The following is a 12323-nucleotide window of genomic DNA, read 5'->3' as shown; positions in this document are numbered from 1 at the left end:
GAGGGAGTTGAGAGTGGCGGATACCCACTTCAGGTGTGCCGCGATCCTCTGCCATTTTGGGTGAGGAGACGATCTAGTTGCTCAAAACTCGGCACCAGCCCAGTGAAAAGGGGCCGATGGTGCGGAAGCGCACAGCGGGTGCACCAAAGGCAAGTCCGTCTGCGCCCGTCCACGCCAGTTAGTTGCCAGACGCCAGGCATGCTGCCTCCCCCACTAGAGATAGGCTCTTCTATTCTCGGAATAACCTAAAAATCAGGAACTCGGTGAGCAATTGTAGACAGTCCAATGGGGACACAATTGAGGGCCTTTTCTGCTGTATACAATGCGGCATCATTACTGTACTAGCCCCATCCCATGCTGATGCTACCTCTCCCATCCCAGTAAGCATCTTAGAATCCTCAATCTGAACTGTCACTCCTTATCCAAACACTTCGCTGATATCCATGACATATTAGAGGACACCTCCCCTGATGTGCTCTTCCTTACCGAGACGTGGCTCTCTGATGCCATGATAGCCGAGCCAGGCCTTGCGCTTCCTTCTGGCTACTGCATCCTTACTTTAAATAGGGAGTCCAGAGGTGGAGGCATTGCGATCATTTTTAAATCTTGCTACACGTGTACTTTTGTAAAACAGGAGTCACCGGATGCGAATGTGCACACTTTAAGATCTCACTGAGCCCCAACTACATGATGTTGGGGCTCCTGGTATACCGGCCCCCTAGGCCATCCACTGACTTTAGGACTGCCCTCATGGAGACGGTCACCGTATTAGCAGTTAACGCCGCTAACTTTACAGTCTCTGGGGATTTTAACCTCCATCTGGATAATTATGATGACACAGACATAGCTACCTTTGTAGCCGATCTCGCGGCTTGTCAGCTTGTGCAATTGGTATCGGGTCCGACGCACATTGCCGGCCACCTGTTAGACCCAGTCTTCACGAACATACCCTCACTTACAGTGCACCCGCCCATCCCCATGGGATGGTCAGACCACTACCTAATCCGTATGTCACTCCAGGGTATAACCCCGGTACGTAGTACGGATCGTTCGGTCTCCCTCAAACGTCCATGGTACAAATTGAACTGGGAACAATTCGACGCATGCCTCTCGGTTACCTGCCCGAGGCTGCTGGTTGACGCCAACAAGGCATACAGGGTATTCTCCGACTGGATCAGGTTTCCGTTAGACAGCCTAATCCCTGAGAAATGGTCTATTAACCGCAAATCTAAAACTAGACCATGGTACAAAGGCTGTAAGCGGCTGGAGCGTATATGGAGAAGGGATTTCAATACCGCCACGAAGGACTTTTACCGGGCGGCGATTAAGAGGTACCACATGGCAATTCAGTTGGCCTGAGCGGCATTTTACAGCAATAAAATCTGCAAAGAGCGTGTTCTCAATACTCTCTAGCCTTCAATCCCAGCGGACTGCCGCTGAGCCAACCATCAAAGTCCAATGAGCAGTGTGAGGACCTTGCCACCTTAGTTAGGAAGGTGGATAACATCTGCAGGTCCTTCCCAACAACACATAGTAGCGAGCAAGCGGCAAGGGGCCCTCAAAAGGCGAATACTTTAGACATACTTCCGCCTATCCCTGCCGACCAGCTGCGAACACTGTGTCATAAAGTCAAGTCTGGATCTCCAGCAGACCCGCTCATACCAGACCAATTCAGGAAAGTGGTTCCTGCTATCTTATCCTCCATGGGTCAGGTGATAAAGGGATCACTTGCCACGGCCACCGTTCCCAGGGCATGGAAACAGGCCAAAGTGATACCCCTGCTTAAAAAACCTTCCCTCGACCATGCCAAGCAAGAGAACTATCGTCCTATTTCCTTGCTCCGCTGGGCGACAAAGATCACTGAGGCCTATGTTAACTCCCTCCTATCTGACTTTCTGACCAGGAATAACATGCTGGACCCCTCCCAGAACAGCCTCCGACCAGGTCACATCAAGAAGTCTCCTCTGCTGGCTGTGACAGAGCATCTCTGGTCCGCACGGGATGCCGGTAAAACATCGGCGCTGATCCTGCTGGATCGGAGCGCCGCGTTTGACACTGTGTCCCATGCCATACTGCTGTGCCGCCTGGAGGAGGCAGGAATCACTGGTCCGGCTCTGGAGTGGCTTGCCTCTTTTCTTCATGCGAGGTTGTTTGTGCGACCGGGTTCCTCCTCAGCCCCCTGATATTCAATCTTTACGTCCAACTCCTGGCCGCAGTAGCTAAGAGCAGAGGACTGACCATGGTCTCCTACGCCGATGATACACAGTTGGTGATGGCGCACTCGAATAACACTGAGCGGGACGCCCTCAAGTTTCAGGGTGACCTAGCAGCAGTTGCTGAATGGATGGCCACCAACTGTCTCCAGCTGAATGCCAGCAAGTCAGAGGTGCTGCTGGTGGGCAAGGCCATGGTCAGTGAAGTGTACGCTGGTGGCCTGCAAGCCTTGGTAGTGCCCCCTGCCCGCCAAGCAGGTTGTGAAAAATCTAGGGTTGTGGATAGACTCAAATCTCAACTTCCAAGCCCAAACCAAAAAAGTGGCAGGACACTACTTTGGATTACTTCGGGGGCTTCGAACCCTATTGGGTTTCTTCGATGCACCCACACGACAGATCATCATTCAGGCGTCTGTAATGTCAAGACTGGCCTATGCCTGCTCTCTGTATCTAGGGTCCAATAAGGCTGAAATTCTGAGGCTATAAAGGGCACAGAACGCAGCAGCAAGGACCCTGCTAGATCTGCGCAGGTCCTGCCCGGTTTCCAACGCCATCCTGCGCCTTCACTGGTTTCCTGAAGCCAGGCGAATTGAATTCAAGGCTTTATGCATCGCCTTCAAAGCCTTGAGACTGTCGTCCCCTAACATCTTGGCCAGCATCCTCTTGCCTTATGTTTCCTCACGCCGTCTTTGCTCACAGAGTCAACACCTGGTAGTGGTCCCCCGAACAGAGAAAGTCTGCGCTGGAGGCCGCTCTTTTCGCAGCAGAGCGACCCTCCTCTGGAATGCACTTCCAGCTCACATCCGTTGCCTTAACAACTATCTAGATTCAGGAAGGCCATTAAAACTCACCTTTTCCCTGCACCACAGTCCTTCCCTCAGTCCCACCCTTACATGTCAGTTGCTCTGCTGTCAGCGCCGGGACGCCCCTTCGCTGGGGCAGCTGTTGCGCTTTACAAGTTGTGGTAGCATAACAAAACCATATTTCCAAGCTGTCACGAAAGAAAATTAAACTCTATTAATGTCACGGAGGCGAGAATTTTCCCACCCTACGCACAACTAATACTGCACCCACTCAAGAAGGAGAATGGAAGCTCATTGAGGATAGGTACCTTTCTTTAGTATTGAGCGATCTTGACAAATCTGCTCCAATTCTATTGATGATTGTAAGAAATACTTTGAGCAATGTGGACGATTCTACGGTGGCACAGGGTCAACGAATGACGTGACTCACAAGGGGTTTTCCTTTCAAGTTCTGACCAGAAACATTATTACCAGTGGAGGAATGACAAAGCAGAGGGGATTTTGCACAAATAAAGAGGAAGTGCTTCGCCTTGTGCCTGTTTTACGTGGAAAGCAGGGGCTGTTTTTTTCTGAGCATGGGACCCATTGGATAATACGAAGAGAGAAATGCGTACTCCTTACATCTGTGTCCTTAATAGGATAGAAACCTTTCTGCACAATAGCTAAGAAATCTCAGGTCTTTCTATTAGGGTTCCATTAATAGGTCTTTTCCCCATGATGATAAGCAGTTGTCTCCAGCCGTTCATAGTGTCATAGCCTCGTCATTCCCAGGCCTTTTCATCTCTAGTCGAGGATTGTATGCAACATTTCTCTAACATGTTTACTTGTCTTCCCCTTCTTCGCGTATATATACTCCTCGATCCTGATATTATTCCTTTACTGAAATATTATATTTATTTTCCCCAACTAAGTTATATGACGGGGTTATTGTTCTAGCTCAGAGAATCTGTTTGTTTGTCGCCTCCTACAATGACTTCATCTTGTCATCCAACTCATCCGTGTCCCTTTGTATGTCAGCGTCACAGAAACGTTCAATTTATAATTCACTCTCACACTGTTGCACCAACTGTGCGACACAACAAAATTAAAACCTTAATGGGGAGATTGATTCACGTACCTTTCCCCGGTAGAGACCACTTCAGCACCTAGTATTATTTGACAACGGGAGCTCTCCTCTTTATACCCTGATACTTCTGCAACTTCCTTTTGGGGTGACTAAATCTGGTTAGCTAAACAATGTCAATCCTGTAACAAATTTCAAACAACTGAATCTCTCAGTTGGACCAGTACCTCTGCCATTACTCCCCACTTAGTTGTTATTGGTATGGTTCCTGCTGCTCTTAAAGACACCACAGCGAATCCCTTGTTCTGGAAGCCAGGAGCAGATTCCTTGTTTTTTAAAAAGTTATTACCGATATCGTTACTTTCTTTTGCTCTTAGCTGGTGGAAAGGTTTGTAGCAAAACGACTTTCTCAAGGACACTAGGGCAGGATTTCGGCCATCACACAATACAAAGACAGTGCCTCTACCAATTATGGATGAGCTGAAATGGGAGCAGGAGCCAATGCTTTGTTCTCATTAGATCTCTCTGCTGTCGTCCCACAGTTGAGTACTCCATCTTGGTGAACCATGTTGAGGCTTTGGGCATCGGGTGCTAGGCGCTAAAGAGGTTCATATCATTCTTTACAGGCTGAACATGTATCTCCAGATTGGGCAACTTTCCGTCCAACACATTGCATGCAATTTCAGAGTGACACGTGGGTCCTCAATCTCGCCCCATTTGTTCACCAGCTATGTAATCCCGCTTGCTGAAGCTTTACTTGAGAAAGGTGTTAGAGCATTTATGTGTTCTGACGACACCCAGATCTTGCTGTGTATAGACAGTTAACTCTCTTCTCGCCGCACATTCCACCAAACAATGCCTGTTCTATGGCAGAGGCTCGGTTGCAATAAACTAAAGTGAAATGTAGCGAAGACAGAAGTTCTGCGTGTTAATTGTCATAATGACTATTGGCTTGATGCCTACTAGCCTTCGGAGATGGGCACTCTTCCACTGTTTGCTCAAAACGTGTAGAGCTTGAAAGTAAAGATCAACAGTTCTTTCTCGGTCTGGCAAGTTCTGTCAGTTGTGTCATTGTGCATGTATCATATTAAACACCAGAAAGAGATTGCCTCTTATTTGACACTAGAAAGCAGGCACCTTGTAGCAGCTGCATAGATTGGGTCCAGTTTGGACTAGTAGAACATCCTCTACTTACAGTTTCCTACACTCCACAAGAGTGTTTATTTTGAGAGCCCAAAGGATGGCCAAGGCCTCCTTCTCAGTAGTGGAATGTCTACATTCAGCCTCCGGCAAAGCCCTAGATGCAAAGGCTTTCCGATCATGCCGCTGTTTCAGTTCCACTCCTGGCCCTTGTCTCTGGCGTCCGTAACAACACAATGGGGCAAAACTATGCAGACTGTGAGCATTCACAAGACTCTCCTTAACATCTGCAAATTCTTCTCGCATTCCCTACTCCACACATAGTCTGCACCCTTCCACAGCAGGGCTCACATGGCACAAGTAAATTAGGTACAAACTGAGAATAGAAAGTTTCTCACCAAAAACGTGAGTGCTTCTTCTTTCTTTATGGGTCTAGGTATTTCCTGTGTGGCTTTAATTGATTCATCTTTGGGCAGACCCCATCAACAGAGATTACGTGACCTAGGTAGCTCAATTCCTGACCAGAAAATGTGTATTTTTATCTGGGTTTTTAACTCTATTATTTCTCAAGGCTCAATTTCATAGGGAATATCTATTATGGTAATGCTTACCACATTTTAATAAAAAAAAAATAAAGAATGACAAAAACGTAATAAGTCTGTTAAGTTATAGGGTTAGGTTTGATAAGGACATACTGATACATTTTGAAGCTTAACAGATCAGCTCTGGATAGCGAGTCCTCTCTGGCAGGGCAGAGCGGACCTGCATGAAATCTCACCATATCACGTAAGGGCAGCACTGAGCGGGGTTTAGATGTGTAGGAGGGTAACTCCTGATGTCCTCAAGGACAGCCTGACCTTGAGCAGGGTAGATCCTCTCCAGCTCTTGAGACAATTTAGTTCTTTCGAGCCTTAGCTGTGGTGAGACAGGAAGGAGTATTTTGACATAATTGTCCTGTGATAATGTGTTGTCTTTTCTATTTTCTTCCCCCCTTCACAGACACCTAAGGACTTGAACATCAGAATTTCAGAATGGAGAAAAGGCAGGTTCCAAGACAAATAGGAGAAGTGCAGTGTTCACCTGAACCCTTAAGAGCCACACTCCCATCTTCTCCTATCCATACTGTGCCTTCTTCAAGATCCCAAACTGATGCTCAGAGGGACTGTGAGATGGAAGCCCCATCAGGGAACCCGCCTAACATGATCCTTTTATCTATGTTGGAGCAGTTGGAAGCCAAAGTGGATAACTTGCAGAATACCCTAGAAGACGTGCCGTCAAGAGTCGCTGGGCTAATGGAGCAAATCTGGAAAGCAAAGGGTCTAGATCACCTTGAAAATGGGGCATTGTTTTTGGAGAGGGTCAGTCCGGTGGTGGTTAGAGATTGTCCTCTCAGCAGGTCCCCTCCGATCAATCTTTCAGTCAGGGCCAAGGAGGTGAACCAATACCCTCAATCTACATCTTCACCTGGTCGTGAACCACAGCCGAATCAGTGTCTTCAACCTCTGTCTCCTCATGGTCATGAACCAAAGCAGAGCCAGTGCCCCCAAAATCTGACTCCGACTGGCCCTGGACCACGGCAGGACTGTACTGGCTCCAGGTGCCCTCCTCCAGATGCTCAAGTTATCCCAGGTCTTCCACCAGTGTTTTATGATGGCCATGAACCACAGCAAGACCACTGCATGCAACAAGAACCAGAGGAACACAGGAAGAAAGAACCATTGTATGCAGATAGTTGGGGCGCACAGCAGAACGTCTGCCTGCAGCCACTGTTTCACAAGGGACATGAGCTACAGCAAAACCAGTGCAGACATCCAGTGCTCCCTGGTGGAGAGGGACCAAGTGAACTCCTAAAGCAAGAGTTGTTGTGGTTTGATGGTGACGGTCAACGGCAAAACCTCTGCAGACAACCAGCATTTCAAGAAGACCAGAGTCTGCAGCTCAACACATGCCTGCAGCAGGTGCTCTCTGGTGCACATGAACCACATCAGAACTGCAAGACCGAACCAATGCACCTTGAGGCACTCAGTCCAGATCGCGGCTATAAGCGAGAACCACTGAGTCCTGAGGACTACGATCAGAACTACAAGCAAGAACCACTGCACCCTGAGAACCGAGATGAGAACTCTGACCTACAACCAACATGTGCTGATGCGCAGGGCCCATCTGGAGCCTCATCATTCCTGCCACAGAATGCTCCTGATACTGATGGAGCTATCACTAGAGACCCACTGGAGAGAGGAAATACAGACGCAGATGGATTGCTGCTCAACACCATCCCAGGTATTTGATTCGTACTGAATGACCATGCAGAATGGCGAGTAACTTGTACAGTTCTGAGGGAATGTAGCATAAAATATTTCCAAAGTGGATCTGCCCAGATTTTTAGTAAGACCTGCAGGGGGCCAAATCTGAGTTGTGTGGACTGGTATCTTTTGGGGCAGGGGCATTGAGTACACCAGAAGCAGTTATGTACCTGGTATCTCCTTTATTTTCGCAAAGGAGTTTCGCCTTCCCGTTCAGTGATAGGCTAAGAATTGGGACTCTGGAAAAATGACCTGAAATCTAGTCCGTGCATGAGACGCCCATTCCGGGCTCCGGACCTCTGAGGAATTATGTGGCAGAATCTGTGATTTCAATCGAAGCTCCGCGATACTCACCATCCCCTAAGTGTGAGATGAAAGTGAGGTGTTATTCACCGAGAGTAACAGTTCCCTTTTTTGTTACTAGTGCACACTAAAGCACTTTAGAGATGGGACTGGATCTATGTGATGTGTGAGTGCACAGAATAAGAAGATTTCTGGGTTAGTCAGGGTCTGCCGCTTAGGAGGAGAGGAAGGCAGTGTGAAGAGGAAAGGTGATCTGTAAGTCAGGTCTGTAGTGGTGGAATGGGTAGGGTAAGGTCCGCTGCACCCCAGAGCCTTCGGTAAGAAGCGGTCTTTTTTATGAAGTGTGTAGGTACTTGTACATAGAACTGTGGGGCCTGCAGGTCAGAGAGGGCCGGCTGTATTATAACATACTACAACATGTAGAACAACGTACAAGGTCAAGGGAGGTTCAAAATTAAGTGTTGTCTGTAGGGTTAGGTGCACAGTACAAGGTGTGGGGTGGCTGTCTGGTTAGAGGTGGCAGACCCGGGAGCAGAGGACGGCCCGGGACCAGGGTTCAATTCCCGACGCGGCAGGGTCTTGGACGAGGGTCAACGGACTCGATAATTCTCGCCTCGGTGCCTACTCTAACTAGGGATCACACTCGGCAACTCTGGGCATTAGCTTGCCTCATCTCCACAACGGCCCCCCACATATGCCGGGGATGCCTGGTTTCACCTTGGAGATACCCAGTAGGGACCATCTCACAGGGAAAGCCAGGACGGGTTCCCCAGCGGTCTACAGCGCAGAGATACTCCTTCGGGAGTCGATTCTAGCGCTTTAGAAACCCACAATCAATCAATCAATCAATCAAGGTGTTCTGAATATCAAGCTGGGTTAGTTGTATTACAGTATACATGATAGGGTGATATATTTTATTATGTTTATTTTATCTAATATGGGCCCCACTATAAGGCGTTAGCTATGTCTGCCATTATGTCTCCTATTACATTTCCCTCACTTTTCCTCCCTCCAAGTCAGCAATATCAGCGATAAAGGAAACTCTGCTGAAGGGTGGGTGAAGTAAATGGTGATTGCTCTGAGATATATGGAATTACTGTGGAAATTTGGTTCTGAGATATGTGGAATTACTGTGGAAATTCGGCATCTGATTCCCCCAGTCATTCCAGAGTACTGTGATTGCATAAGTTTATTATTGCCTCTGTGATCATGTTTATGCGAACAATAGCTTTACAATATCACAGGCATCTTTTGAAGGTCCATTCATCTTTCTTCCTTCTTTAGACAGCTATTGTGTCTTAGCCCCTCTTTAGACACTTCATTGCATATTACGAAGTCCAAATCATGTAGGTTTCTTCCTCTCTGCACAAAATGGTGCAGTGCTGTGTGTTGCTATAAGCTGTAAGCATAGCCCTGACAGCATCTTCCACTTTGATACCGCCCATGAAAAAACCCTGATTGACCAATCTGTTCATCCTCTCTACCTGGCCATTATTCTGTGGGTGATGAAGACTAGCACATTTATGCTTGATACCAGTTCCATCCAAACGCTGCTTCTTCTCCCTCAAGACCAATTATACACCATTATCCGAAACCAATTTACCCTGAAAACCCTCTCTGACACGTACAAACCGTACTTGCAACCAATTTGACATGTAGTCTTCAAGCACAATGGCAAATTTCTGATGCACAGGAAGCATCTGAAACAGACCTAAAACAATCATTACATTCATGGTCCCGTACTGTCAGGAAAAACCACTTCTGTCATAAGCAGAACTGTGTATATCAGTGTTTTATCATTTTGCAAACAACTGGTAACTCTCTCTAATGAATTTTTCCACATCCCTGTCGATGGCAGGTGACCAGTATTGCATTGTCAGTCGGTTGTTTTTCGATATCACAGCTAAATGTCTCACCTCTGACAGTATGAAAATTGCTATTGGTCTGCAGTTTTCACAACAAATCGTTTTTCTTTTGGCCATTCATTCCTCATGAAATGAATCACTTTCAATAAAGTAGAATCTTCATCCAATGTCTTTCTCTCCCTTTGCCTCCACACACACACACAGACAGACAGTCTTTACCCGGCCAAAAAATACTTGCTGCAGTATATTCCACATTCTCACAGTCATTCTCTTTGTTCTTATGTTCCACATCTTTCTGCCCTCAGGGCAGTCGGGGCAAGCAATCAGTATTTTTGTTTCTCTCTCCTTCAGTGTGTTCAACCTCAAAATTATGTTTCAAAAGTTTCAAACTTAACCTCACCAAGCTGGCAGTAGCCTGCTGGTTTTCGCATTAATACCATTCAAAAGAGGTTTATTATCTGTTCATATTCTGAACTTGGCCCCACATAAGGATGACTTGAACTTTTCAGTTGCCCACGTGCAGTCCAACATCCCACGCTCAATGGCCAAGTATTTACGTTCCCGTGGTTGCAGTGTGTGTGATGCCATTGCACATTCCTCATTTTCTTCGCCTTGAATCACTACAGCGCCAATGCCAATGCTACAAGTATCTTCAGTGATACAGCACTCATTGCTTGGTAGAAATAGACTCAGTAGTCCTGCATTTAGCAGTTTTCCCCTAATCTCTGCAAATGCACCTTCCTGTCCCCAAATCCCTCAAGCATTCCCTTTGAAAAGGTTGTGAAGTGGTTCAGCAATCACCGCAACATTTTCAGTACATTTTGAATAAAATTCATAAATTTCTGTGAGGAGGACCCCGAGAGTAGGGCCCTGAACCCCCGGTACCCATCCTGGAAACCAGAAATACCACGGAAAGCCGGGAGTTGCTCCCGACCTCCTCCTTGCAGGAAGGAGGAGGTGGCATTACGGAGAAGGACCAAGCAGGAAGGCCTACAAGAAAAGAAAAGGCGGAGACGGAAGACGCGGAGAGACCCAATGAGGAGGTGGCTTTACAGAGAAGGACCAATCAGGAAGGCCGACAAGAAAAGAAAAGGCGGAGACGGAAGACGCGGAGTGTGCATCGAGTTGTAGCAGCAGGATTCCAGAGGAGAGAGGAGGGAAGAAACGTTGAGAAAACGGGACGACGACGGCAATGATTACCCGGATGGAGGAGAGGAGTGGAGCAAGGATTGGTGGATCTCCACCTCCCCCAAGAGGTGCGAAAACGCCGCCGCAGCTCAGGAGAGCTGCAGCTATGACGGTGAGTGAACCGGGTGAAGTGAGGGCATCAAGCTAGCAGGGGAGAGCAAATTGAGGTACAGGGAGGCAGACAAGGGGTGGTTGTACTGCACCAAAGTAAGCCACATATTTTCTTTTCTTTCATGAGGATATTTCCTTGGTGTCTGCCTTTATTTTTCTTTCACCATTTACAGATGTCTTGGGCTAATACTCATCTCTGGTGATTCTCTTCCTATAACTCCTGAGTGACTCTGCTTGAATTACCTACACGGGGAGGAGGGCCACGTTAATTAGGCATTAACCCCCTCTTCATGCACAACGTGGTGTGGTGACGGACACAATCCCATGTCCTGACCTAAGACTTTTGCGAGAATCCGAGTCTCACCATCCTTTTTTGTTCTTTTCCTTTCAAGCCATCTGGGAGACGGACAGCAGAAGCTGATATCGGGAATTACCAGGAAACAGGAACACACACCAGAAGAGACCCTCCGACCACCCACCAGGACAGCAGCTCAAGAAGAACTCTTGATTTTCTCTACAAACTACAAATAAACTGGAACAATTGATAAACTCCTAAAGCCTCCTAGATTCTATTTCCGCCCATCCCTCCCACAATTTCCTTAAACTCAAGTTGTTGGCCACAGTGTTTTGGAACAGGTATTTCAGTGACTGTCAACAGGCCTGGCCATATTGAAATCTCTTTAGCTGAAACCACATGCCCAACATTTTCAACCAATCATACATGAATCTCTTTTTTTTTTTAAATCTCAATCCTCTTTTCAGGAAGGCTCTCAAGATATTCTAAGTGTACGCAAATGCTTATCTAAATCAAAAATCAAAGCATTGTTTTGGAAACCAAAACTTCAGAGAGACCATTCACCTCCTCTGCCATCCTCCTGTAGCAGGGTTTCTGTTCTCCCACAGAACTGTCCACAGAGGATTGGAACCTCGGCGAATTAGGGTGAACCAAAACTCACCTCAGTACCCAACAAACCCCTTACCGAGCTAGCTACAGTGTCTCATTGGTAATAACAAACTCCCAATGTTTAGACAAACCAGAACATGAACTTACAGTACCTCAGGATACGTGGAACACATGAGCACTCTTTCGTTATACAATCATTTCAAACCAGAACATGGAGTAAAGAAGAACACATGAGCATTTGAAATGTTTATTTACTAATGCCGTCTTCTCAAGCGCAGTATCTTAGATAATACAAGTAAACATATTATCAGAAGCAAAGTTACCAGCATAGTTACTAGTCCATAAAAAGCGAATGGTGACAGCATGTTAACATGCTGTAAATGAATAAGGGTTAACAACACTTATTTCTCACCCTCCCTAACACACATAT

The 12323-nt window shown here is 47.0% G+C and overlaps 1 protein-coding gene across 1 annotated transcript in view; it reads left to right on the top strand.

The window, feature by feature from the left end:
- LOC144767851 (uncharacterized) overlaps positions 1-12323 on the top strand; it is a 55997-nt gene that overhangs the window by 28544 nt on the left and 15130 nt on the right. The window contains exon 2 of the mRNA XM_078651216.1: positions 6219-7499. Within this exon, the coding sequence (XP_078507342.1) occupies positions 6251-7499 (1249 nt within the window). The 5' untranslated portion in view covers positions 6219-6250. The remainder of the gene's footprint in view (positions 1-6218; positions 7500-12323) is intronic.

Source organism: Lissotriton helveticus, chromosome 1_1 (assembly GCF_964261635.1).
Source record: "Lissotriton helveticus chromosome 1_1, aLisHel1.1, whole genome shotgun sequence".
NCBI classification, from domain to species: domain Eukaryota; kingdom Metazoa; phylum Chordata; class Amphibia; order Caudata; family Salamandridae; genus Lissotriton; species Lissotriton helveticus.
Note: the sequence above shows the minus strand (reverse complement) of the source record. Positions and strands in the feature narration are given on the sequence as shown.